This window comes from Talaromyces stipitatus, genomic scaffold, assembly GCF_000003125.1.
Source record: "Talaromyces stipitatus ATCC 10500 scf_1105507295541 genomic scaffold, whole genome shotgun sequence".
Lineage (NCBI taxonomy): Eukaryota > Fungi > Ascomycota > Eurotiomycetes > Eurotiales > Trichocomaceae > Talaromyces > Talaromyces stipitatus.
The window spans coordinates 724,218-750,594 of NW_002990115.1; the positions used below are offsets into that span (position 1 = coordinate 724,218).

At 47.9% G+C, this 26,377-nt stretch overlaps 9 protein-coding genes across 9 annotated transcripts; 3 read left to right on the forward strand and 6 right to left on the reverse strand.

The window, feature by feature from the left end:
- Positions 1 to 122: 122 nt before the first annotated feature.
- On the reverse strand, positions 123 to 6,075 carry TSTA_025950 (COPII vesicle coat protein Sec16, putative). Its single transcript, XM_002479669.1, has 2 exons — positions 1,221 to 6,075; positions 123 to 1,167 (listed from the first exon to the last, which is right to left on the reverse strand). Exons 1-2 carry the CDS (start codon positions 6,028 to 6,030, stop codon positions 545 to 547), a joined length of 5,433 nt encoding a protein of 1,810 aa, XP_002479714.1. The 5' UTR covers positions 6,031 to 6,075; the 3' UTR covers positions 123 to 544.
- A 1,021-nt stretch (positions 6,076 to 7,096) lies between these two features.
- Positions 7,097 to 11,014, forward strand: TSTA_025960 (phospholipid-translocating P-type ATPase, putative; the record flags this gene model as incomplete). The annotated part of the gene is made up of 2 exons (XM_002479670.1): positions 7,097 to 8,903; positions 8,954 to 11,014. 2 exons carry the CDS (start codon positions 7,097 to 7,099, stop codon positions 10,936 to 10,938), a joined length of 3,792 nt encoding a protein of 1,263 aa, XP_002479715.1. The 3' UTR covers positions 10,939 to 11,014.
- Positions 11,015 to 11,292: 278 nt separating this feature from the next.
- Positions 11,293 to 14,138, forward strand: TSTA_025970 (GTPase activating protein (Gyp7), putative; the record flags this gene model as incomplete). The annotated part of the gene is made up of 5 exons (XM_002479671.1): positions 11,293 to 11,448; positions 11,515 to 12,883; positions 12,935 to 13,197; positions 13,256 to 13,574; positions 13,631 to 14,138. The coding sequence occupies 5 exons, from the start codon at positions 11,293 to 11,295 to the stop codon at positions 13,945 to 13,947; spliced, it is 2,424 nt and encodes an 807-aa protein (XP_002479716.1). The 3' UTR covers positions 13,948 to 14,138.
- Positions 14,139 to 14,237: 99 nt separating this feature from the next.
- Positions 14,238 to 15,600, reverse strand: TSTA_025980 (uncharacterized protein). The gene is made up of 3 exons (XM_002479672.1): positions 15,285 to 15,600; positions 14,865 to 15,227; positions 14,238 to 14,807 (listed from the first exon to the last, which is right to left on the reverse strand). Exons 1-3 carry the CDS (start codon positions 15,459 to 15,461, stop codon positions 14,550 to 14,552), a joined length of 798 nt encoding a protein of 265 aa, XP_002479717.1. The 5' UTR covers positions 15,462 to 15,600; the 3' UTR covers positions 14,238 to 14,549.
- A 287-nt stretch (positions 15,601 to 15,887) lies between these two features.
- Positions 15,888 to 18,546, reverse strand: TSTA_025990 (uncharacterized protein; the record flags this gene model as incomplete). The annotated part of the gene is made up of 2 exons (XM_002479673.1): positions 15,888 to 18,213; positions 18,442 to 18,546. 2 exons carry the CDS (start codon positions 18,544 to 18,546, stop codon positions 15,907 to 15,909), a joined length of 2,412 nt encoding a protein of 803 aa, XP_002479718.1. The 3' UTR covers positions 15,888 to 15,906.
- Positions 18,547 to 19,071: 525 nt separating this feature from the next.
- On the forward strand, positions 19,072 to 19,992 carry TSTA_026000 (uncharacterized protein; the record flags this gene model as incomplete). Its single annotated transcript, XM_002479674.1, has 2 exons — positions 19,072 to 19,109; positions 19,164 to 19,992. The coding sequence occupies 2 exons, from the start codon at positions 19,072 to 19,074 to the stop codon at positions 19,990 to 19,992; spliced, it is 867 nt and encodes a 288-aa protein (XP_002479719.1).
- A 187-nt stretch (positions 19,993 to 20,179) lies between these two features.
- TSTA_026010 (mannosyl-oligosaccharide glucosidase, putative) lies at positions 20,180 to 23,056 on the reverse strand (the record flags this gene model as incomplete). Its single annotated transcript, XM_002479675.1, has 5 exons — positions 20,180 to 20,626; positions 20,686 to 21,977; positions 22,032 to 22,235; positions 22,289 to 22,768; positions 22,822 to 23,056. The coding sequence occupies 5 exons, from the start codon at positions 23,054 to 23,056 to the stop codon at positions 20,381 to 20,383; spliced, it is 2,457 nt and encodes an 818-aa protein (XP_002479720.1). The 3' UTR covers positions 20,180 to 20,380.
- A 251-nt stretch (positions 23,057 to 23,307) lies between these two features.
- TSTA_026020 (uncharacterized protein) lies at positions 23,308 to 24,674 on the reverse strand (the record flags this gene model as incomplete). Its single annotated transcript, XM_002479676.1, has 2 exons — positions 23,308 to 24,544; positions 24,638 to 24,674. 2 exons carry the CDS (start codon positions 24,672 to 24,674, stop codon positions 23,370 to 23,372), a joined length of 1,212 nt encoding a protein of 403 aa, XP_002479721.1. The 3' UTR covers positions 23,308 to 23,369.
- Positions 24,675 to 25,125: 451 nt separating this feature from the next.
- TSTA_026030 (uncharacterized protein) lies at positions 25,126 to 25,914 on the reverse strand (the record flags this gene model as incomplete). The annotated part of the gene is made up of 2 exons (XM_002479677.1): positions 25,126 to 25,523; positions 25,584 to 25,914. 2 exons carry the CDS (start codon positions 25,912 to 25,914, stop codon positions 25,126 to 25,128), a joined length of 729 nt encoding a protein of 242 aa, XP_002479722.1.
- Between the last annotated feature and the right edge of the window lie 463 nt (positions 25,915 to 26,377).

The window sequence follows — 26,377 nt, forward strand, 5'->3', positions numbered from 1 at the left end:
CGTCTCGTAGCTTGAGCAATTATCGAATGCACGAGAAATGCCACTTCTTATGATCAAACTGCAATGCGTGTAGTTACCAAAGTATTCATTATGTATGAAGCACCCAAAAAGAAATTCCAACTCGCATATGAACGTATTTATTGGCAATGATAACGAGCCATACTCATGCACAACATTAACTCAATAATAAATATCGACATCAGTAGACAAAAGAAACAGAAACGGGGAGAAAAAAGAAAAACGCCAACCAGATGACTCGAAACTCATTCGACAAATAACATTCCAAGTCTTATAGACTTGTTCCTTTTCTCGAGGACAATCAATCAAATAATTAGTAAGAGGGGTGGCGTGTATCAACGTATCCTGCATAAGAATAGACAGAGACAAAAGAAAACATTAAAAAAAAGCATATAAAATAAAACATTTCAGAATGGAACATTACACGAGTCCTTCTATGCGCAGAAGGAAGAAATATGGTGAGACTCGTTTATATACCCATACCGTCTCAATCATTCCATAGTCCATACATTTTTTGAATGGTCGCTCATTTCGCCATAACGTCGATATATCCCCTGCCCTTCTTTTTACTCTTCACCGTACCACCTTTCCGTGCCGTTGGAGCTCCGAGGAGATCATCGATTGAGCTTGCGTTGCTCAAAGATGTTGTCGATGGTCGCGGCAGTGGAGCTGCTCCTTTTGCGCTTGATGCGGATGGTGACGGTAGAGTGGTTGTACTTGCCGTAGCAGCGGCAGTAGTAGATACAGAGCGAGGCGGGAGGCCTCCTCCGTTTGGAGGAGGTGGTCCGAATGCTGGACTCGAGACTAAGGGTGATACACCTGTCCCCGTTGACGGACGACTATCAAGGGTAGCACCCAATTGCGACAAGGACGGTGGTCGATGCAACGCAGAAGCAGGAGGAGGTGGTGGTGTACTGCCGACGCTGGCAGATCGACTTGGTCCCTTTGGTGGTGGAGGAGTGGCTCGTGTAGATGCCGTTGCGCTATTGGGATCTTTCTTGTTGACCCATTTCTTGAGTTCGGGGTCGTAATAGAAAGAGTTTTCTTCACCCAGTTTGGCGCGAATTGGTCCGCCAGATGATTCGCCTTCTTTTTTGCCTCCCCACCAGCTGCCAAACCAGCCTTTCTTGGGAGCTGCGGGTCTTTGTGCTGCCTGCTTGTTAGTATACGTATGCTCACTGTGATATAGAATGCGAACTTACCATCCGCTTCGGCAGCTCTCCGAACTGCTTCGTCCGCTTCGCGGTCACGACGAGCCTTCTCAGCCTTTTGGATTGCTGCTGCTCGAGCAGCTAGATCATCTTCATCGTCGTCATCATCCATAAAGGTTTTCTTTTTGGGTTTCTCCTCCGGTTCATCTGATTCCTCTTCTTGACCAGGTCCATCAGTGGAAAGACCCAAATCCGGATGGTAGGATGGCGGTTCATATGATGATATAGATGGAGGCTCGTAGCCGCCATAATGCGGGACTTCAGCTGATGGTGACGTCTCGTTTACTTCGTGAAGAGGTTGGCCGAATCTTTCCGGCGACGCCTGTAATCCACTCGTCAAAGCTGATTGTTGAGGAGCTGCTGGATAGGACGGTTGCGCCTGCGTAGCCAGATCCTCTTCGACAGGAGCAAGTGGAACGTAAGAAGATTGTGGTGGAGTTGAATGATATGGGAATGAAGTTGGTGAACCATAGGCATTGGATGACGCGAAATTATATGGACTAGATTCCACCGGTGTGGCGGGCTCCTGTGAGCCTCTTCTGGCGTTATATGTGACACCAATAGAAGGTGACCGTTGAGATTCCATCGAACTACGCGCACGGTATTGCTCGGGTGAAGAACTTGGCGCGAATTGGTTGGCGGGTGCATATCGCGAGAATGCGTTAGATGCCGGTTGAACCATTGAATATGAACCGTATACCTCAGAGACCGATGGTGGTCGGCTAATAGTAGCAGGTTCGGTGACCTTGGCAAAAGGCCCAACATCCGCGTCCGTTGCAGAACCGTTAGAGGCAGCTTCATTCTCGTCTCCAGCCACAAAGCTATTGAATCTCGCCCACATGGAACCAGATACTTTCTCCATGTTTGGTTTCGAAATCCATGACGAAGCGCCATCACCGGGCGCTTGCTTTAGTCGTGTTGCAAGCTCGTCAATCTCCGCAAAGAGACGCTGATGGTAGTAAGGAGAGGGTTTGGTAGACGCCTTTAACACGCTGCCGATAGCCTCGCAGTAATGCATAGCCTCAGTCCTCAACCCCTTGTCCGCTAGTATATAAGCATGTTGCAATTTGTATGGCTGTAGATATGGCAATACAGCTACCGCACTTCCTGCCAACACAGATGTCGCGAATTCGTACACTTCAGTCAAAGCAATTGCATCTTCGTCCTGGAAATATGTAGTAGGGAACTTGAGGTGATCTGCGCCTAAAAGGACGATGGAGGCCTGAGAATCATCCGCTCCGCCAAAAATTGGGCGCTGTGAGAATGCTTTGGCGAACAGATAGCAAACATGTGATGCTTCTGTACGACCATATGACCCTAATAACTGCCCTAGAGAAACAAGTGCTTGATGGTCATCAGGGCTACGATTGTTGATAATCAAGCCGAGGGTCTCACGCCATCTTTCCAAGCCATCAACGGCATTTTTGTTAATACCTTGGCCTTCTTTGCTGACCATTTGCAATCCAAGCCTTGCAGACGGTGGGACGAGCTCGTCGATGCTTTCTTCAGTGTTTCCAGAAATGACGGCGTATAAAGCAGCCAGTGACTCAATATTCTCGCCGGCAGATCGGACTTCTCTTCTGACAAACTCTTGAACCACCTGCTTCCAAAGTGCCTTGTCTAAAGTTGAGGAAATGACCATCGCATGACCCCATAGACGGTTATCCACTGCTAACCAAACAGCCTTTTCACGGTATCCACCAAGAAGCTCGGTCTTGATCTGTCCCAAAACTTTGGATGCAACGGACTCCGATGATATAGAGCCATTGGTAGGGTGATACAACCCGGGCGCAGCTCCCGTGTCGTAACCATTACCTTGATCTGTCGATTCCAGCTCAGGCGATATTACATTCCTTATTGACTTTTCAATTTCACTAGTGCCTTCCAAAGCTCCATCGTTCTCAACTAATATCCGCAACAGCTTCCACAGGAGAATCTTCTCGTCATGCTTTTTGAGAGCGTCCGGTCCTTGGTCGAGTGACGGTGGAATTCCTTCATTCTCAAGAGCAGCAATCCGACTAGAAAGCCATGCTACAACGTCCTTTTTCTTCGACTTCGTCTTCAGGGGACCAGGATACCGTACAATGTCTCCATCAGGAAGAATCTGTTTGAGTTGACGTACCTTGGTCTCACCAGGCGCAGGTTGTATCATAGGATTCATCTGGCCTGCAGTATACCGCGGAATATGTTGAGGGAAACATGAAGACACTAGACCACCAAAGGCGAATTTGAACACTGGGGCACCTTTCCAACGTTGCAAAGGATCCAATTTTCGGCTATCGGTGGGCTTTATGAAGTCCAGTTCGGGAACTTCTCGAACAATCGACGTAACTTGGGGAATAGTATAAGCATGTGCAGCCTGTGTCGGGGAACCAGGCTCATGCACAGAAGCGGGTCGCTGGACGGGCTCTGTTGGGTTTCTGATGAAACTGGGGCGAATTGACTGTCTACCAGGGGATTGAGTCTGTGACCTCCGTAGGGGTGCGAATCCAAGGTCGTTTGCTGGGGGTGGTAAAACATTGGTTGGAGCAACACCTACGTGTGGTGTATAAGGTGATTCGGTAGAAGAGCGCCGTGACGGCTCGCTAGTAAGACTGGAAGCACATGGATTTGCCGGCGGACTAAAAGATGCTGGTGCTGGTGAAGGTTGGGGCAATTGGGGACCTGTACCACCGTGCAAGTCGTTGGTAGGCACAGAAAATGATCCTCGTGTGTGATTTGATGAAATTGGATATGTCAACGAAGACGATCCTGATGAAGTAGAAGGTCGCTGTTGCGTTTGTGCTTCGTATGCGGTCTTTTCGTGATGGGCGAGCGGGCTTGACGTGCGAGGTTGGAAAGGAAGATTGTTAGGTTGGGACACATATCGGTTTCGACCATTCGGCGGTTGAGAAGAAGGCGGTGCTGGTGAATAGCGAGAAGATAATGGTGATTTACTAGTGGTACTGGGTGGCTTTGGCGAATATCGAGGACCAATGCCAGGCCCAGCCGACGCCATCGGCACGGTTAGATTAGCATAAGGACCCATGCGCTCAGGAGCTTGAAGCTGATTCTGATATGCAACATCTGGGCCAACCTGTGACAGCGGTAAAGACGGAGGTGGCATTGATGGCGGTAACATTGATTCGCCTGGAGGTGGGGCGCTCGCTACCACCGGAGCAGGAGTATATGCCCCTGTGCGACTTCCAGGATGTTGTCTTGGTGCCAGAGCAGGTAGCTCTTCAAAAAAGTTATTAGCAACAGGATCCGCACCGCCCACAGGTTGCGAGACAGTTTTTTGGGCTCCGGGCTGAGGGAGCACAGAGCTGACGACAGGAATAGAAAGGGAAGGTGGAATGCTACTGCTTCGTGGAGGCGGAGGGGGTATTCCAGCCGATGGAGGAGGTGCAGTCCTGCGTGCTGCTGCTCGTCGTGGTCGCGGTGCTAATGACTCGGGGAGATCATAGGGTGATTTATATCCATCCTTCGCTTGGTCCACAAAGCTATGTGTTGCTGCCTCCTTCTCCGTTGGGGTTTCAGGAACTCCAGATGGCGGCGCGCTCACACCAGATACAGGGGTATAAATGTTAGGCAAGCTTTGAAAAAGCTCGGTTGATGAAGGCTGATGCGGAGTATATGGGTTCGTGTAATTTGACGGTGCTCTCTGTGGAGACCACAAGTCGCCAGCAGAGTCTCCATTGAAAAACGTGGACTCTTCCCGAGGTTTATACTTTGTCTCATTCTCCAACAGCAGGTCATCGTCGTCATCGTCCAATTCTGCTTGCCACCTCGCCGCGAGATCTTCCTCTTCTGCTTTCGGCTCTGGAACATCAGGAGAGTATTCAGCATCGTCCAATTCCGCTTGCCACCTTGCTGCAAGATCGTCATCTTCTTTTTCCAGCTCTGGAGCTGCAGGAGACTCTCCGACTGGCGAATCTGGGATACTGGAGTCACGACCACCAAGAACGTCGTATGTACTTTTTCGAAGAACTGTTGGTTTCTCTGGCGCCGAATTATCTCCCTTAACTGCAGATGCAAAGAAATCGTCCTCTTCATCATCTCTAAACACATCATCGAGTTGAGGCTCATCCTTGTTCGCGCCGTCTGTTTGGAAGTTCGATTCATTCTCAACTAGAGGGATACCTTCCTCAAAGCGGGACTCAGCTTCGGGTGGCACATAAATCGGTTTCGTTTGTGTTTTCAGCTGATCAAAAAACTCCCCTTCGTCATCTTCCGCACCGTCAGCCTCCCAGAAATTATTATCATTGTTATTCTGAATCGCTTCGAAATGTGAACCTGAATGTGAGTCTTCTTGTTGGCTGTTGTGAGGCTCCTCGTGATTCTGCGGCGCGCTAGCATGTTGTTCGATGGGGATTTCCTCATCAGTTGGTTCCGTTGTATTACTCACGGGAGGGAAAGAGTTCGTCCGAGCGGCTACATCCTCTCTTTCGAAAGGATTCTGAGACTGGATGTTCCATATAGCATCTGCTTCTTCGCCCCAGTTGATATTCAACGGCTTTTCTTCTTCGGTTGGTTCAATCGACGGGGCGGGAGATTCGTTATGCTCGGCAGTCGAGATAGTAGCGACATTATGCCCGGGGGTTGACTGAGACTCCGATTTCGATATAATATCCTCTTTTACTGTATCATCAGCGGGTATTTCGTCTGTTTGTTGTGATAGCCGTTCTATTGCGGACAGTGAATTCGCCTCGGGTACCGATGCGTCCGGCGCGTCCTCTGGCCTCATGGCTGGATTCCAAGATGCGCCCGTCAAATGCGGCTTTATTAAGTTTTCGGGGAGGTGTGACATTGTTTCTGTCATATTGCAAAATACAAAAACAAGAATTAAACTGCTCTCGGTCAGCCCATCTTGTATCAATTTGCGGATTCTGTCAGGGGGCCAGGTGGCCAGTATTGGGGCGGTTTTGGGACGTACACGTATAGTACAAAAAATTAGTAAAGATTCAAAGACCGGACACCAAAGAAAAGAAAGCGCTGGTAATAAATCCGGCCTATGAGTGCTCAAACAGGGCCACAGGTAGCATCCTGGAGATGAGATGAGAATCGAAGATGCTGAGGAGAAAGACAAAGGGTCGCGATCAAGTTATTATGATGGTTAGCTGTTAGCACGGGGACTGACGCTATCTTTGCTCCATGTGGGACCCACGGTCAAATGCCTGAGGCAGAAAGGCAATTTACTCCTGAATTGCTCCAGCAAGATGTCTTCCTGTTTGATACCCAGGGCAATCCTTCATATGGCTATCTTGTCTACGCTTCTACTATGTGTACGGCATTGCAAAACATCAGATCCACTATGTACTGCTCCGTACTCCGTAGCTCGGAAGTGACGGGAGTGTAAGCATTAGTTTGACGAAGATACAATGAGATTCTGGCAAGGGCCCGTCTGTAAGAAGGAGCGTAAATGATTTATATATGCCCGCCAAACTGTCCGTATATTTTATATAGTAATGGAATATCGCTATCAGAAAGATATTGGGACAACGGACAAGTTTCTCAAGTGAAACGTGGACTGTTAGTGGCGAACGATCATATTAAATCATGTGATTTCCTCCGTTGGTAGGCATCTTCCATTCGATGATGTATCATCATTCAAGTCACAAAAAAACCAACGTTCAACTCTACAATTTCCCTTTGCAGGCAGAGGGCTATCAGCAATCCAATAGTGCAACCATCTATAATTAAATCGCTTTCTCTTTCGTGATATTCAGCGCTTGGAACTACCTCGAACGCGCGGCGAGCCGCTCCCAACTATTCGTCGTTCACCCGCTGCCTTGATATGACTTGCTGTCTTGCTCACCGGAGCTCGCCGTGGCTGCTCCTTAATTAAAAGATTGCTCGCATATATCAAGCAAAGTCATTACCCAGAAATGTCGCTCTCCGCAGAGTACCTTCACGGCATCGACCATTCAGGCCCTCCTTCCGACGACGACCTAGATCTGGAAGAGCTTGATCCAGAAACAGCAAGGTATCGCCAAGGACCCCGAACAAGTCTAGAAAGCAAACGACAACGCGGTAGCTACGGAGCTCGAATAGCTTTGAGGAATCTGCGCTCCCGAAAGAGAAACCGTTTATGGAGTCGAGACCATCAAGGGGCAGACCATGACCTCGACAGTTTGTTCGATGATCGAGATGATATTGCTTTCAATTCGCACGAGGATGATGCTCCCCTTTTGAACGGACAGAGAAGAGATCGCACATCCTACGATGCCCGTCGCTCAGGCAAATCTCGACTTCCTAGTTTCCGCGCCAACGCACCAGCGCGGTCACCGGATGTGCCGTCAGACTCTGGGTCTGCGCGAGAGGTCCTGGTGGGCCAGGCGCAACACCTGAAGTTTCCAGCGAATGCGGTCTCAAACGCCAAATATACCCCGTGGAGCTTTCTTCCACGTACTCTTTATAATGAGTTTTCGTTCTTCTTCAATTTGTACTTCTTACTCGTGGCGCTTTCACAAGTCGTACCCGTCCTTCGTATCGGTTACATATCGTCCTATATTGCGCCACTCGCCTTTGTTGTCACGATATCTTTGGGTAAAGAAGCATGGGATGATATAGGTCGGAGAAGAAGGGATGCCGAGGCAAATGCGGAAGAGTTCACTGTTTTGTCTTTTGGACCACCTGCTGGTGGCAATACGCGTGGAAAATCAGGGAGCATGAATGGCTCGAGGCTTGATGAAAACGTTTATGAGATTACGAAGAAATCGCGGGATTTGAAGGTTGGAGAAGTGCTGAAGATCAAGAAAGACCAGCGACTGCCTGCCGATGTTGTTATCTTGAAAAGCACATTGACGGAGTCAACAGTACAGCCAGACGCTTGCCACACCTTCGAAGCACCTGAAGTTGACCTCCTCGAAGCAAGCACAGACTCTCCACCCGCAGATGGGACTACGAACGGAAAGGTTGGGAAAACTGAAGAATCAGTTCAAGCTAGTGGTGCCGGAGATACTTTCATACGTACTGATCAGCTTGATGGGGAGACCGACTGGAAACTTCGACTTCCAGCAGCACTTTCTCAAACACTTAATTTGCGTGATTTCCAACGACTAAAAGTCCATGCCAGTGCCCCTGATAAACGCATCAACGAGTTCATTGGCAAGATCGAATTACTTCCTCCTCTGTACAGTTCCTATGACCCTCCAGTTAATAACGGCACGGCTCTAGAGAATAGCGACTCGAATGACAATTCTGGATCTGTAACTGATATCCAGTCAGCACCGTTGAGCATCGATAATACCGCCTGGGCTAACACTGTGCTTGCATCAAATACCGTCACACTTGCCGTCATCATCTACACTGGATCACAAACTAGGTCCGCAATGTCAACATCGCCGTCAAGATCCAAAATTGGTCTACTTGAATACGAGATCAACAATCTTACCAAAATCTTGTGTGTTTTGACCCTCTTATTATCGATTATTTTGGTGGCACTTGAAGGCTTTCAACCAACAAACGACAAAAAGTGGTACATTGCAATAATGATATACTTGATTTTGTATTCAACCATCATTCCGATGAGTTTACGGGTGAACCTCGATATGGCGAAAACTATATATGGCAGATTCATAGAGCGCGACCAAGATATTCCTGGGACTGTTGTCAGAACAAGCACAATACCCGAGGATCTAGGTCGTATTGAGTACCTCCTGTCCGATAAGACGGGCACACTGACTCAGAATGGTAAGTCTTATGTGCTTACGGTATTTCATACTTGTTGCTTACAAAAACAGAGATGGAACTGAAGAAAATTCATGTTGGAACGGTTTCGTATGCCAATGAAGCTATGGACGAGGTCGCGTCATATATCAAGCAAGGTTTTGCTGTATCTGACAGCACCCGTCAGTCTCTAATTACACCATCAACGGTTTTCGGTGCTCCAGCGGGTACCGCTGCTGCCACAAGGACGAGGAGAGAAATCGGCACCCGAGTAAGGGACTTATTATTAGCTCTTGCTTTGTGTCATAATGTCACCCCAACCACGGAAGAAGAAGATGGGCGCCGAGTTATCAATTACCAGGCTTCGTCTCCCGATGAGATTGCAATTGTCAGGTACACTGAGGAGGTCGGACTACGTGTGGCTTACCGTGACCGCAAAACACTTATGCTTGAGTCAACAAGTACGAACCAAGTTGTTGTCCGGGTCCAGATTCTGGAACTCTTTCCATTTACATCGGAGAGCAAACGCATGGGCATAATCGTTCAATTCGACCACGTCACTGGGGGTAACGTGCCTTCAGAGAGCGAACCCGAGATCTGGTTCTACCAAAAGGGGGCAGATACAGTCATGACATCTATCGTTGCAGCCAACGATTGGTTAGACGAAGAAACTGCTAATATGGCAAGAGAAGGATTGCGCACACTGGTTGTTGGCCGCCGAAAACTATCTATGGAGCAGTATCAAGGCTTCACTGCTGCATACAAGGAGGCCTCAATGGCTTTACAGGACCGTGATACAGGAATGGCAAAAGTCATTGGTGGATTCCTTGAACGTGACCTTGAGCTTCTCGGAGTTACTGGCGTGGAAGATCGTCTTCAGCGAGACGTAAAGCCATCCCTTGAACTACTTCGAAACGCCGGAGTTAGGATATGGATGTTGACCGGGGATAAAGTCGAAACGGCAAGATGTGTAGCAATTTCTGCCAAGCTTGTTGCTCGGGGACAATACATCCATACCGTCTCCAAAATGAAAGAAAAAGCAGCGGCCCTCGAGACTCTGGACTTTCTCCGGCATAAGACCGATGCTTGCCTTTTGATAGATGGCGAATCACTATCTCTCATGCTCAGCCAGTTTCGGTCTGCATTCATCTCGGTAGCAGTCAACCTTCCTGCCGTGGTTGCTTGTCGATGTTCTCCAACGCAAAAAGCAGAAGTTGCAGAATTGATTCGACAACATACTAAGAAAAGAGTCTGTTGTATAGGTGATGGCGGCAACGATGTCTCGATGATCCAGGCTGCCGACGTAGGTATCGGTATTGTCGGAAAAGAGGGTCGACAAGCTTCTTTGGCTGCAGATTTCAGCATCACACAATTCCACCATATTACTAAACTGCTTGTTTGGCACGGCCGCAACTCATACAAACGATCTGCCAAACTAGGACAATTCATCATGCATCGTGGTTTGATCATCAGTGCATGTCAAACTATGTACAGCATAGCCAGTCATTTTGACCCAAAAGGCCTATTTATCAATTGGTTAATGGTCGGCTATGCGACTGTATACACGAATGCGCCGGTTTTTTCTCTTGTCCTTGATAAGGACGTCGACGAAGAGCTAGCCAATCTGTATCCCGAGTTATACAAAGAGTTGAAAAGCGGCCGAAGTTTAAGCTACCAGTCATTTTTCGGTTGGGTCTTCATTTCGGTCTATCAGGGTGCCGTTATCCAAGGCTTGTCTCAGCTACTCCTCAACACGACAACTGGCAAACGGCTGATTAGCGTCTCGTTCACGGCTCTGGTTCTAAACGAGCTAATCATGGTCGCAATAGCTGTGACAACCTGGCATCCCATCATGATTTTCTGCATTGTCGGGACGGCCTTGGTATATGCAGCGAGTATCCCTTTCTTAGGAGACTATTTCGATTTGGAGTTCATTATTACAGTGGACTGGCTTTGGCGTGTTGCTGCTGTATGCGCTGTTTCTGTGATACCTGTATGGGTTGGTAAGGTCATCAAACGATCATGGAAGCCTCCAAGCTACCGTAAGGTGCAAGGATAGGGTCAAATATTTCTTCTTTTTTGTATATTTGTATACTACCTATTAGGAATACTATCTACCAAGGCCTTTTTCCGTGAGCTCTAGAATCCCTTTATATAGCTCCTATTCTCCATCATTGATTGGCTCGAAGGTCTACCTAAGCGGGTCCAGCCGATAAGGCGGATTACGTCGTGACATCCAGCAGCTGACTACTCTTTTTCTGCCAGGCATCCACCTTTCGTTCTTGTTTCTATCTCCATCACTCAACGTTCACCAGGAATCAATGGCATATCTAACAGGTCTTTGAACGCTTTTTCGGCCTTATATATTCCCTCTACATATGGTGAATTGGAGCCGATAATCTGCAACATCAAAATGGCAGGTACAGGTCCAAAGCTGACCCCGCCGCCTTCGCCGCCATCTCCGGCGGCGTCATACTACGATATCAGCGACGATGAAGAAAGCGAGTACAACACCATTGCGCATTCTAGTTCAGGGAGAGGTGTGAAGCTTTTGTTCTCAAAAAGCAAGGTATTTATTTCTCGTTATTGTTAAAGCAACCGCCCGAGTCTTGATCTAATCCGATACGTGAATAAGGTGTATGTCCATCCTACTCCCTCTGCGAAAGACAACATCCCCGGTTTCATTGCGCTGTTACAACAAAAGCCTGTAACCGTACTGGCACGTCATAATACATCAAATAATACCTCCGAATCCTCCTCACGCAGAAATGATGCCTCTTCCTATCTCCTCGCATGGGTCCCTGAATCTGCTATGGGTGACGCTTACAGCACCTATGTAAAAGTTGACCTTTCCGACAATGATTCTCCTCCTCGTCAGACCTACCTCGTCCCGGCACTTCCTACGATGACAACATATCAAGACTCGATTGGCATGTATGCCTTTGCAGTTCCACTCTCCGAGATATATTCTTTATGGGTGCGTCCGCCAAGCCTTGGCTGGTGGTATGGGAGTCTAGTCATCTGTACAAAGTCTGGAGACAACTTCCCGGCTCTATTTTTTCATGATAATGAGTGTGAGTCTACGATCTTGCAGAAACGAAGGATGACTCGGGAAAGTTTCGACCCGTTCTCGGCAGATGGTAGCATGTTTTGGGGTGGGGATGAAGTTCTGCGATGGGTGAGACGGTATGCGGACGTTCAGCGAGCAGGTGCTGATCCGAGCAAATATCTCATCAATCCATCGGAGGAAGATAAGCTTTCGTTTGGTCGCTCTCTTGGGCCTCAAGCGGATGCTGCGAAAAGCGCATCCTCAACCCAACCACGACGTGATGCGGCCATGGATCCCTTCACAAAAGCTCTAAAAGAGACAAGGTGGAAAGTCCTGGAGGGACTCAGTCGGATAACAACTTTCACAAGACGTACCGCAAATGACCTCGCTGAAAATTCTATGATCCCAACGCAAGTGCGGCGATTAATGAAGAACCCGGAAATTCAAACTCTGCAAAACGAATTTGATAGCGCGAGGATCTACCTTGCAAGATGGGCAATGAATATTGCTGAACAAAGCGAGCGGGAAAGGAACCAACGTATATGGACGGCGCAGGATATGCTTGGATCTGAGGACAGTTCTGTAGGAGAGTTTGAAATCCTCGAGCTTGAAACGGGAACAATGTCGATACAGGAACGCCGGAAACCAGTGACGATACAAGAATGGAACAGTTGGTTCAATAGTTACGATGGTCGTTTGCAGATTACTGTCGATGAGGTTAAAGAACGGATATTCCATGGCGGCCTTGATCCCAACGACGGCGTCCGCAAGGGAGCTTGGCTCTTTTTATTGGGTGTTTATCCTTGGGACAGCAGCGCAGATGAACGAAGAGCTGTTGTGAACTCTCGCAGGGATCAATACCTAAGATTGAAGGGCGCATGGTGGGAGAGGATGGTTGATGGAGACACGTCAAGCAAGGAATTTGAGTCGTGGAAGGAGCAAAAAGCTCGAATTGGTAAGGAATTGAGCTTCTTTTGGAGGAATTTCATGCTAATATTATGGATAGAAAAGGACGTTCACCGTACAGACAGGACAATTCCATTATTTTCAGGAGAAGATATACCTCATCCTGATCCCGACTCTCCATTTGCCGACGCGGGCACAAATGTCCACTTGGAGCAGATGAAAGATATGCTTCTAACCTACCACGAATTCAACCCCGGACTGGGCTATGTTCAGGGCATGAGTGACCTACTTGCACCGATTTATGCGGTCATGCAAGATGATGCAGTCGCCTTCTGGGGTTTTGTTGGTTTCATGGAAAGAATGGTATGGACACAATTCAGCGGTGCAAAATTTTATATTCTAAAACTGATTGTAATCTTAGGAGCGGAACTTCCTACGAGATCAATCAGGCATGCGTGCTCAGCTTCGAACATTGGATCATCTGGTTCAACTCATGGATCCTCAACTTTATCTTCACCTTCAATCCGCCGACAGTACAAATTTCTTCTTTTTTTTCCGTATGCTTCTTGTGTGGTATAAGCGCGAATTCGAATGGGGCGACATCCTTCGATTATGGGAAACGTTGTGGACAAACTACTACTCCAGTAGTTTCCACTTGTTCATCGCATTAGCAATCCTCGAGAAGCACCGAGACGTTATCATGGACCATTTGAAGCACTTTGATGAGGTTTTGAAATACAGTACGTTCATTCTCAGTTCCGTGAAAACGGATTGCGCTAACATTTTTTTACTGCAGTCAACGAACTTTCAAATACAATGGAGCTCATCCCTATCCTTACACGCGCAGAGTCACTTTTTCGTCGCTTTGAACGTGTAGTACAAGCCGTTGACAAGAAACACAACTTCCCAACACCCAGCAGTATCAGCACCGGGACTGAATCGAGGTCTCAAACGGGAAAGCCGCCGTCACAGCCTGGAAATGAGACCGGGCCGGAAAAGAAGGAACAGGTTATATCACCCGAACTTCGCCAATTGCTAAGTCGAGAGAATATAACAGTTGCTTCAACCATTCAAGCAGAACAGGCTGGTTCAAGCACTGCCGCAAAGCCGTAGTACACTTCACTTCATATAAATAACAACAAGCATTGGTTTTTGCATTCGGCGGTATGGGTCTGGCGATTAGGGAGTATCATCATTAGGCGTTTTTGTTCTTGTTTGATATTTGTTCTTCGGTGGGCGAACTATCTCTGATAATGATACGATTTATGTTACTATAATGTTATTGATTTACAGCTTCCAGGTTCATTACCTACCCAGTAACTCTCAATCGTTAAGATTTGATCCCCATAGAATGATAATCACCTGGGCAGAAATACTAGGATTAGGTAAAACGCTCGTGATTTGAGTCGGCTGAGCTGCTCAAGTACCCACCTAGGTAGGCCTCTTCAGCTAATTGTAACAGTGTTAAAAGATGCATTGCAGTTTCGTGAACACAAACATAAGGTGATATCATTGGGGAAGCAAAAAACAAACGAACGTAAGCCCACCACCGAAATAGGGATACCAGAAGACCGAAGAGTAGGGACTAAAGGGTCATAAAACGTCGTAAAACCATCGATCATCATAAATGAATAATCAAACTCCGCTATACCAAAGCTACGCCCATATTTGCTCCATATTCCCAGCTAAACAAAGCACGCCGAAGACACACCATTTCAAATCTTTGTCGGAATGAAATGACTAGAATCACTCTCCTGCTGCGCAAAACTCTGATTAAACGCCGCGAGTCCAGCAACAATAGCAGCAGCCATGAATGCTACTGAGACCAGCGACCAGATGACACCCCAGCATTGCGAGGAGCCACCGTAACGTTTCGCGAAGACACTGGCATCCGAAGTATTGACTTTGCGGAGGATGAGGTCGTCACAGATATCCCATGCACTGTAGAGGCAGGACATGACGCCGATGAACAACTGAGCTCTATGGTTAATTTTGAAAGAACCAAAAAGCAGGGGTTGGGAAGTACATACCACCAAGAACCGAAGCGCCTCGGCATGTGCAATAAACCAAAACCCAATCAACAATCCCACCGCCAACAGGATAGTCACAATAGTCAACCAATCCTTCCGTGCCCACCACAAAGTAAGCAAAAAACACACCCCCAAGACAATACTCGCGATTTTGCTGGCGACAATATCGAAGCCACAGAATATCAGCAATGCGCCAATGAGTGAAGAGCCCAGATAGCCGGCTGGAAGAGTGATCGCGCTTTTACCGCCCACCATGTGCGTTACGCCACCTTCATGAGGGTCGAGGGATATAGATTTGACACGGCCGCCTGTGCAGACTGCTGTTATGGCGTGGCCGAATTCGTGGAATGCTATGACCAGCATCTATCACCGTTATTAGCTCGAGTCTGTGTTGCATGGTAAATAAAAAGAAGACAATACCTTGAACGGCCAAAGGGACCATCGAATATAAGGTAGATTCCATAATAGAGCAATCACAACCACATATACCGCTATTATGCCCAGTGTGACGGCTTGTGTGTGGTTGACATTTGTTAGACTGCGTCGTACAATCATCGAGTTGGCGAGATCATGGAAGTAGGCTGGTGTTGGCGCCATGTTTGTGAAAATATATCTGTCGACGAGCGAGCTGTTCCTTTCGTCTATCACAACTGCAGTCGAAGTTCAGTTCAACAGTCTTATATGCCTCCGTTGAAGGTGGTCTAGGGATAAATCTCGATGAGTAAATAAAGAAAGTGGAGAAGATATTGGGAAGGAACCGTGGCTCGGGCTGGCTCTTTCCGCTGTCGATCAGATGCAGCCCTGCGCCTCCCCAATGAGATCATCCGAGATTATGGGCGGTGGGACAGTGTGGCTGGGCATAGCTAAATTTGACCAATCAGGTTCATGACTCGTCATTTGCTGCGTAAGTCTAACACAGACTAGACTCTATGCGGTTAGACTTGTCAAGGCTGTTGAGCTAGCCTGAAATGGAGGTATGTATATCCATTGCCTATCTAAGGTATCTCCATGGAATCATCTCTATGAATTCAGTCAATGCAATTTACAACAGAAGATAATCCTGGCGGTTGATATTGGGTTCTTCTTTCATCTCCCATTTGTCCTCTTCATCCTGGACCTTTTGACCGGCAGGCCACTCACCCAAAGCGATATCAGACCAATCGTACCAAAACTCATAGCTCATCACCGTATGATCAGCGTAGGTAAGTAAAACACGGTAGTGGCGAGAAGAAATAGACCCATGCCACGGTTCCTGAGGCATATGAGTCCAATTAGCTATCCCATGACTTTCGGCATATGTGAGTTCTTGCTTGTCGGGGACATAATCAGACGAAGAGGAAGAGCCGCCCTCATCACTCTGGCTTGCATCCGCCTCACTATCAGACTGCCAGTTCCAGTTCTGGACGGACTCAAATAAATCGTGGTCACTGGATCGATAATGGAAAGAAAAGTCTTCATGGCTAGATACACCGCGTGGCACATGGACCACATCCGGCTGCTTCTCGAAACCTTGCATCGGACTGACGCCGAGACCTAGAAGCCCCACCTCAGGACGTTGGGCGCGCTGTTCCTGACTCGCCAAAGGGATCATCCAGTTGATTCGAAGTGTAAAGTTCCGGTCAGCAACCTGTGTCAATGTGATAACTGCTGCACGGCCCTTTTGTGTTGCAGCAATAACAATACCAGACTCAGGCAAGTACTTCACCATGTTGAATCGGTCGTAAGAGTGCAGAGAGTAGAATGTGCGAGGTAATTGTTGTCGCAACGGTCCACCTGAGACAACGGAAGCATGGCCTAAAAACGGACCCTCCAAGAGACGGATGTCTGTTTCGGAAAAATGTAGGATTGGGAAATCCCTGTATACTCGTTTTGCATCAGAATAAGGGCCAATTGACCCAAAAACCTCCGCTGTAGGTTGTTCTAGGTTGATCAACGAGCGTATATCCCTCGAGTCGGATGTACTCAACACATGTTGATGGGCTGCATCCGAGACAACAGGGACATCTTCATCTGAACTATCTTCACTGTCACTATTTTCTGAAGTCGTGTTTTCGTCGTCATCGTTGGAGCCATGCTGGAAGGATGGCCCGGCTATGACCGAACGCAGCGCGAAAGCAGCATGCTCGTCGGAAGAAGATGAGTCGCTTCGTTGCGAAGGAGAATGATCAATAGGCTCTGTCGATTCCTCTTCCAAGGGGTTTGCACTCGGAAGTACCTTGTCCTCACTGGATTGAGCTGTGATAGAAGTGGCTGCCGATATACTCTCTTCACTCATTACTGAAGAACTGTCAGAGGTAATACGTGAATACCTGTCAAATATGTCTGGAAGAACTGGCTCCTCGCGGGGAAGATCCACAACCGGGAAAACAGGAAAGAGAGGATTGAACATGGAAGATGCATCCGGCACCTCTAGGGCAAGATTAGTAACATCCAAAACAGCGGTATCGTGTCTAGAGGGCCGAAGATACACCTTGCCGCCGCATGCTTGGACGTACGATTGGCGCAGACGGAAGCTTCGCGGATCTAGTGCTAGTACACTCCATCCACGTTCCTCCTCTCGCAATATACCTGGTAGTGGACCTCCATCAGCGAAATCAAGGACTCTAACCGGGTGGAATCGGTCCCAAATCGCCCAAACAAACAGTCTGTTGTCGATATCCGTACTGAGCATCCACATGCCGTCAGAATCCAGATCACTGCTAAGAAATGATATTGACGGGATATTCGTGTAATGGCCCTGGTACGATAGTCTCAAGTTACGTGATCGATGACGATTTTCCAGAAATAGATCATGTAAACCCTTAAACTCCGCTTCATACTTGATATGCAACCAATTCTGCTCGTAGCTCGCGGGAACTCCGTTCCAAAAATCATCAGATTCGGCATCTGTGTCCGCGAGCGCAAACGCGAACACAGTTATCGTTCCAGTATTCGCAGAGACAGCTATGAGTCGCGCGTACTTGTGGACGGCCAGACCCCATGCACTCAAACCGACGCTTTCACAAAAGAATGGTTCTATTCGGGGGTCTATTATAGGACGCCTCTCGTTGCGTATTCTGCCAGATTCGATGCACGAGTATATATTCTCGACGTGATAACCACAAACATTTCCGGAGTCAGTAGCTAGAAGCAAAATCTCATCACGCCCGAGGTCGTCAACGAGAATATTATTGATTCCGTGAGGGCATCGACTAGAAATGTATCCATCTGCTTGGGGCACCCTCATCACCGGAGTGATGATCATTGCCGGCTTCCTTCCAAGAACTTGTCGCGGACCAGCAGGCTCCCATACATGGATCTGGTGGCTATACGCCACAAAAAGCAGATTTCGTCTCTGGGATAGCGCTGTCTATGGCTAAGTGAGCATTATATATGTTTGGCTACTCGGGTGAATGACATACAAGGTTATTTCTCCATGATAAGACTTGAGGAGGAGTAACTCCATCTCTCCTGCAGGCCATTAGATGCAATTCAATTCATTGTGATTCTGCCAACTGAGGATGAGTATCTTACTCAGGGAACTAGAACAACACACGGTCAGTTATCGTGGCAAAGAATGACAAATCTTCTTGCCTACCCTTTGACTTCCTTTCTCTACATTGAGCGGGAGAAGCAACAACTTGTCTTTTGACGTGGACGCTGGGCCGTCATTTACTTGAACTAGATATGGCGTTTTGGGCATGGCTCCATGAACTCTCAATGGACACGGTCAATGACGTATGGATCATGGGATGGGAGTGGCAGTTAACAGCCTCATAACGACATCCGAGTCGATTAGAGACATGTATGAAGCTCGAATTTCACCACCGATGTTGCATGGGATAACATGGGCTATGTGGATAATGGTTAGCTCACCGAGTACATATGTTGAAGTCATGACACGCACACCTCGGAGGCCGTAGTCAGTCTGAACAAACCGGAAAGCTATCAGACACAAGGCTAAAAGAAGGGAAACAAATGATAATAACATAACCTAGCGGAAAGAAGAAGAAGACATACTGACGATGACAGACAAATGGATGGTTGTTTATTTTCCGGCTATGATGAGTGGTTGGAGAAGGAGGTCGCTTTTGATTGGTGAGTCCCGTTAGCCTACCACTAAGCATTTCACGATAAGATAAGCCCAACAGCGGCGTTTCTTTGTTTCTCTCACTCATTCTTTTTCATAGCCTTGTATCATCAATCAAGATAGTACAATTATACCACCATGGATCTCGTTGCAGGAGTCCGTAAAGAAGGGAGTCGGTAAGTTCCTTCTCGGTTTCAACGGATATTCATGTGCTAATTCAGATATTCTAGCGGAGGTCGCGACTCCTTCAAATGGTCCGACGTTAAAGAATCCTCACACCGCGAGAACTATCTAGGTCACTCGATCATGGCACCAGTTGGTCGATGGCAACAAGGTCGTGACCTCAATTGGTACGCAAAGAACAACCAAGATAGCGACGCGGCAAAACAAGAACACGAGGAGGAGATCCGGCGCATCAAGGAGGCCGAACAGGATGCAATGGCGCTCGCGCTCGGATTACCTGTTGCTCCTCGCAGTGCTGCTTCGAATGCAAATATGACTCCGTTGGGTGGGAATGACGTGCGAAAGGCTGTGCAGGAATCAACGGAGACAGAAGATAGGACCGGCGATGATGGCGGTCGCGGGATCGGATTTGGTTCATATGGAGGAGTAGCTGGAAGTATGAATGAAACCGATGGTGAGACATTGGCACCTATTGGCATGGATTCTGCGGGTGATCGGCTGTCGGTGCGGGAGAAAGATGGTGGTAGAGGTCGAGAGTCGAGATGTCATCGCTCGAGGAGGGATAGGTCTCGAGAACATGGCCGGAAACGGGAACGTGGTCATCGCGATCATGGTCGAAGTCACCGGCATGACCGAGATCTAGACCGGGAACACCTTCATCGTCACCATCATCGGGAACATAGAGAACATCGGCGCCATAGGTCTCGGTCTCGATCAGGGTCGAGATCCCCAAGACCAGAACGTCGTGACCGAAGACATGAATCAGGCCGCCGTCGTGATGCTGATCGTTCCGGACGTCGTCGTTCGAGCTCTCCGCGACACGATCGAGCTGGTCGTGAAAATGATAGAGAGGCGCATAGACATCATCGTCGATAGCCTACTCATTAGGCTTTTTGTTTTCAGTTTAAGGGTGCAGGTTATGCATGGCGATGGCGTTTTCAGATTATTGTTGTTATGATTGCCAGGATATAAGAGTGTGGGCTGTCCGCTCAATAATGTAAAATGGATATTCAGGAAGTATGTCTACTAAGGGTTGCTACACATTATTTGACCAAGCTCTGATTCGTGTCATAAATACTCTTTAATAAGCGCCTATCCATACCTAGACACACATGCACAAAGTACAAAGAAATCTTCGAAGTAGCAATGTCTAGGTTACAGTGACATACACAAAAGAAAGAAAATCAGACCGAATTTTCTTTTCCTTCGGACCCAAAGGTCCCACAGATGCTATTAACACATACACGTACGGCAACGAAAATCATCACAGCTCATCATGTCCTTTTCCAGAAGACGTGAGATAAGGCATATTCATAAGCTTCACAACCAAACTCGTCCATCCAGTGAAATGCTGGGTACGTTGACCCTTGCCCGTCTCGGGATTGTATTGCTCCCAGGCGAAGCCCGTGTTTTTCCATTCTTGGAAGACGTTTTCAACCAGATTTTTGCGTAGTTCGTTGTAGATCTGAGTTGCTTGTGCTTTATGCGGGCCTTGGGAGGTTGCAATTTCCTAAATGGTAAAGTCAGTTGTCATTCGGCAGTAGGTGCTAGATGCGATGGAAAACTTACGTATATATTCTTCACAATCATAAAGTTCATATTTATCCATACTGGACTGCGCCAGTAGTTCTCGTCAGTGCCATAGAACTCATCGCTCTTGCTGAGACTACGAATACCATAATCACTCCACAGTTCGTCAGAGTTGCGAATCAGGTCAAGTGTAGCCTTGAGATGCGGGCTATCAGGACCAACCATTCCCGTCAAGAAGGGGAAGATGGAAATATAGCCCTTGTGGCAAACGTGCACGCTTTCCTCGTACTCGTCAATGGTTGCGTCGCACCAGGTCTGAGCACCTTCATCCCAGTGAAGATCCTCGATGTTACGTGTGATAGCGTACTCGTAAACTGCAAACTCCTCTGCGTCCTCAGTCTCGCCAATGGCGCTCGCAATCTTGCGAAGTGAGCGGCTCATCAGACCCATCCAGCTAATCAGATCGGTATGTAACTCTCCGGGATGAGGGGGCTGAGGTCGAGGATAGTCATCAAGACCAGATGTCAGAATATGTCGCACTGTGCGTCCGCGCCAGCGATATGCTTCCTTGCTTGAGTAAGCTTCACGATCATAGGACTTAACATCTCCCCATTGAGTCTTCTTGAACCAGAAATATTGTCTGCGGAGGAGTGGGTAGATGGAGTGCAAGTATGAGTAAGCCAATTCCTTGCTCTCGAGATGAGCAGATCGAAGGCTGTCTGCAACATCGGCAGCATTGAGCTCAAAGTTCTCAAGGATGCTTTGATTGGCTTGCAACTTGTCGACGAATGCCTCGAGAACCATGAACAAAGTGGGCGGGTTCGCGTAGTGGGGATACTGAATGGTGAACTCAGGGGGCACCTTACTACGAGCCTCGAGTCCGAGAATCTGCTCACGTGCAATCCAGCCATCTTCATCCATGAGGTTGAACCAACTCTGCACAATATCAAGAGTCAGGTCAAGATCCCAATCGATAACAGGAATGAGATGGAAACCTTCGTCCCACAAGAAGCCGCGGGGAAAGAATGGCCTGGACGGAATAGCAGTGAATAGCTCCCTGGGTTCCTCTTCGGTAGGTTGTACGCGTGATCTGGCTTCCGCAGCTTCCTCCCAGAAGCCTTCATTCTCTTCCTCATATTCAGGGGCGTCTGAGCGGTCAACCAGACCGCTTCCATAGAAGTAACCAATACCTCCAACCAGGTTGGAAAACATGGACTTGGAGAATTCCGAATACTCTGGCTTGTTGAATGGAGGTTGGGATGCAAATAAGTTTTCATATCTGCTTGAGAAGGAAGAGGATATCTCTTCAATCTTATTTGTTAACGTCTCCGCTGTGAATGAGGTCAGTCGTGCAAAGCAAGAAAAACAGATGTGGTCATACTCACAACTGACGGGTTCCGGAGCGGAACCAGATTCAAATATGATATCAAATTCAAAGGCACCTTCAAAGACTTGTTGCACGAAATGGATATTGCCAGATCCAGGGTGATTAGGAATTGTGAAGAGCTGAGCCGGTGGTGGAGGCGCATCGGTTCCATATTTTGCAATCAAGCCTTCGACTTCGGGTTTCATTGCAGTAAACATTAATGCTAGAATACCGATCATCAGATACTTGTCACATTTCATGCCGCTTTGTACTCACATTTGGCTTGCCATAAGTTTTCTTGTGGTGTTTCCACGCTAGCAACCAAGGGACGATCCAATGGCTTCTCAGCGCCACTAGGATGATCAAATTCAGGATGTTTGTTGCTATCCGGCCCAGTGGTAACGCTTATTGTAAAGTCGCCAAGTTCTGGGGTCATTCCCTTGAGCTTCACGTCTCCCTTCAATCCCATTTGATGCTCAACGGCATTGTCCACATTTAAAGAGCCGAGCCCTTCCAGTGAAGCGTAGAAAACCAACGATGTATATAAATCTTCAGGAGCATCTTCTCGCGGTATTCCCTTCACTCGAGCCGCCCAGCTGCCTCCGTGAAGTCCTCCTGGTACTTTGACGAAATCGATCGTGAGGTCAACCGAGTTGCCGACATCGTGGATCGATTGGCGACCACCCTTGCGCACGTCGTATTCGTCCCAGCCATATCCTCGCATGCCTTCATTTTGTTCGCAGGTATGCCTAAAGTCTTAATGGAAATCAGTTATACCGGTGATCCCATCGAAATGTCCCCAGACGTACTTGATTGCGCAGTTGCATAGCTATCGACTTTAGCCCACATCAACCCAGCGGTCAAACTTTTGGGGATTCGCGGTCGAACCCCAAAATATAAATTCGGCTTGTACGGACCCCATAGCAGCGACTGATTATTTGCTTTGGCGACCTCGTTGATCAGTACGGAGACATCGTTCGCAGCATAGGCACAGCCTAATACGAACGACGACCAAAGCAGGTAGAAACTGATTTGAAGCTGCATTTTTGGGGCTCTTAGCAGAGCATCAGTCAAAGTTAGAGACAATTGCTTGATTGTCTCTTCAATTGAATGTGCTACTGCTTTTGCGAAGTTGTGAGGTGTGGGTGTATGTAGATGCCAGATGAGAGTAGCAATGGAGCAGTTGATTGGTTGTCGGCGGAGATTCCACGTAACCTTTCCGCTCCAGCTCCGCAGTCGTCTCAGAAATCTCAGCGTTACAGTTGAACATTGAACATCTATCGCCAAACGACTCCGTAAGAGAAGAAGCGAAAACACTTGGTTTATCTAGGGATTGATCTATCTCCATACAAAAAGCCTACATAAACCGCTGTGGATCCAGCGCCGCGATCTTCGCACTCCTCGCACCCCCCTCAAAAACAAACTCACTGATGAGCTTGCCTGTCCCAGGAGCATTCTGAATACCCCAGCACGTATGGCCAGTCGCAACATACAGCCCCTTTGTCCCCGAATGTCCAATCAATGGTCCTCCACCACCGCGCGCATCGACGTTCGGTAGATAACATGCCTGCTGCTTCACAACTTCACCTAATCTGAGCTCATCCGATATGCTACCTACTGAATCAATGATGTCCTGACACCGTTTGGGATCTACTTCGACATCTGCTGATGTTTCGGGCAGTGGAACGGCACGGTCTCCGTCGCCACAGGCATATACCGTAGTATCGGGGCGCGCGTAAATCTCTGGTGTCTCGACCGTTGATCTCTTCGGATTGTGTTTCGAGGGTAACTCGATGTTCGTGAACAATGTATATGCGGATACAGGTCTCGTCGGCCGGATGACTACACTATGTGCTCTTGTTGCAGTTATAGGCGCCGAAGGGATTATTCTTTTCGTCCAGGGGCCAGCCGAAACGATAACATCCGTTGCCGGTACCGTGTGCGCTTCACCAGAAGCTTTGTCCGTAAAAGTGACGGACTGGACTGCGCCGGCCTCTTGATTAATTCTGGTTACTTTGCCCAGGATAATATTGACGCCTTTCTCCTCGGCGAGTTTGGCTATTGAGGTCGTAAATTGGTAAGGATGCACCTGCGCCGTCTCACCAGGTCCACTCATACTCTCGTAACCGCGAATACCATCGGAAAGCACCCAATCGAGGCCTGCAGGTATACCGGCAGCCCTCAATTTGCCAATAGCGGCCGCATCGCGCTTCTGTAGAGAAACAGAGGCGTCATCAGCGTTGCTCTTCTTATCAATCACCTGACCCTTGACAATCAATTGACCACAGTTGACTTCTCGATAACCCCAATTATCCTTCCCATTATGCTCCTTGGCGAGTTCGGCGTGTAATTTGTAACTCAAGGGCACTATAGAGCTTGGGTAAGCCCATAAAGCGAGTAGACCTCCAGCTTTCCCAGATGCGCCGCCTGCGATTTCGGATGCTTCGATAAGCGTGATTTTGTGTAATGCTGGATCATAGGATGGGTGTCTTGTAAGGTAGTATGCTGAGCAGGATCCGATGATACCACCTCCTATTGAGTAACCGCATCAGTGCTCGAATCCTTGTTGGGCGTATGGTGACTGCGTGTATGCGGGGTAGTAGGATGGTACAGAACACGACGCACCTATTATAACGATATTTCGTTGCGTTTCAGAAGCCATTGTGCTTCAAGAAAGTAGAGAGATTGACCGTCTAATTGGAAAGGCCACTTTGATGGGATGTGGAAGATTGTGGTGTTGTTTTGAGAATTGACTTGTTGGATGGTGAGGGGATTTATATACGTCACAGTGGATGTCGCAATCTTGGAAGAATCAAGATACGCAACATGCAAATTCGCAGTTCGAACTGTTCTTGACAAGTATAACCAGTTCATGGAAGAACCTCGAAAGGAATAATTCTAAATGCACGTATAGAAAGTCAAAAGTTTTTCAAGATCCATCCCTAGACTTGGGACATCGCAAGTTTCATGCATCTCAGTGTTGATATAGATTCAAAAAGTAAAGATTCGCCCACAACTCCCAAGTATGCCACAATGAAAAGATTCTGTAAATGTATGTTACAATTGCTGAAATTTCAACCGGAAGTAAAATACGTTGCTCGGTAGATGTCAGATCATCTGCCGGGACTGAGAGGTCTGTTGAATCCACCAACACGGTTCATGTATTGTCGGTATTCTGTCTTCTTCTCTTTCCGTACACCGTATATGTTGTTTCCGGGTACTTTTGTGTTCTTCGTACTCCTGAATTTGGTGAAGCCAACCGCTTTCTGCATCATCGCTTCGATATCGTCTGAATCTTCGATGTCGCTCATCATATCCGCAGGGTCGATATCTTCCTCGTCGCGGGTGCCTCCCCTTGACGCTCCGTTTGTGCGTCGTTGGTCAGGCCGTCGCACACCATCTCGTTTGCTGTCTCTATAGTCTGCTTTTGAGTCGCGAGCTGGATAGTCGCGGGAACGTGTACCATTGCGCGGTGATCTGGATCGATCAGGTCTTCCTGATTTCGCATTGCCTATAGAACTTCTCGTCAGCACTGATAAGTTCGATGTTGGCTGAACAGCATGGTACATACCACGTCTATTATAGTGCCGATCTCTACTGGTACTCCGATCACGATCCCTCATACCCCGTCCATCCTTATATGAGTCACGTTTACCACCATCCCGATCGCGATCGCGATCGCGAGACCAGCTTCTATCTTTTTTCCGTGGATATCGATCACGCGAGCGGGAGCGGTAACGACGTTGGTCATCTTTTGTGCTTGTGCGAGAATCCTCCGGTCTTGAGCTTCCATGGCGCGAGTCGGCTTCAGGTGTGTGAGAGGTCCTCGACCGTTTTTCGTCTGTATCCCACATGGTTGAGATATCGGTGCGACGGGCCCGTTTCATAGGTGGCTCGGTCATTGTGCTTGTTGGATGTTTCTGAGTGACCGAAAGGCCAACACCACACTACCACCGACTGGAAACGCAGAGACTGTTGTTGAAAGCAGATTTAGCGGCCTGACCAAAAATATTTCCTATTCCACTATCTTGTGCTCGTTCCCGTTCTGTTGCATTGAGTGTTATAACTTGTCTCTTCAAGTCTGCCTAAAATTCGAACCTCAACTGTCCTCCCTCCTTAGTAAAGTTAGTTTGGTTTCCCGCGAAATTGTACGTGCGACGAGATAGACCAAAGGTGCAGTAGCTTACTGCCTTTATGCCTGAGGCGTTAACCGCGGATAATCTTCGTGACGGCACCAGCCATTTTATATGGGCAGCACATTAACCTTTTTGGCAGGATTTCTATGTGAATTTGCTCGACTATTTGTCCAAGTCTCCATAGTCAGAAGCGCTATTTTGAAGTTTGTATGTGTTCGCTTCATACGCT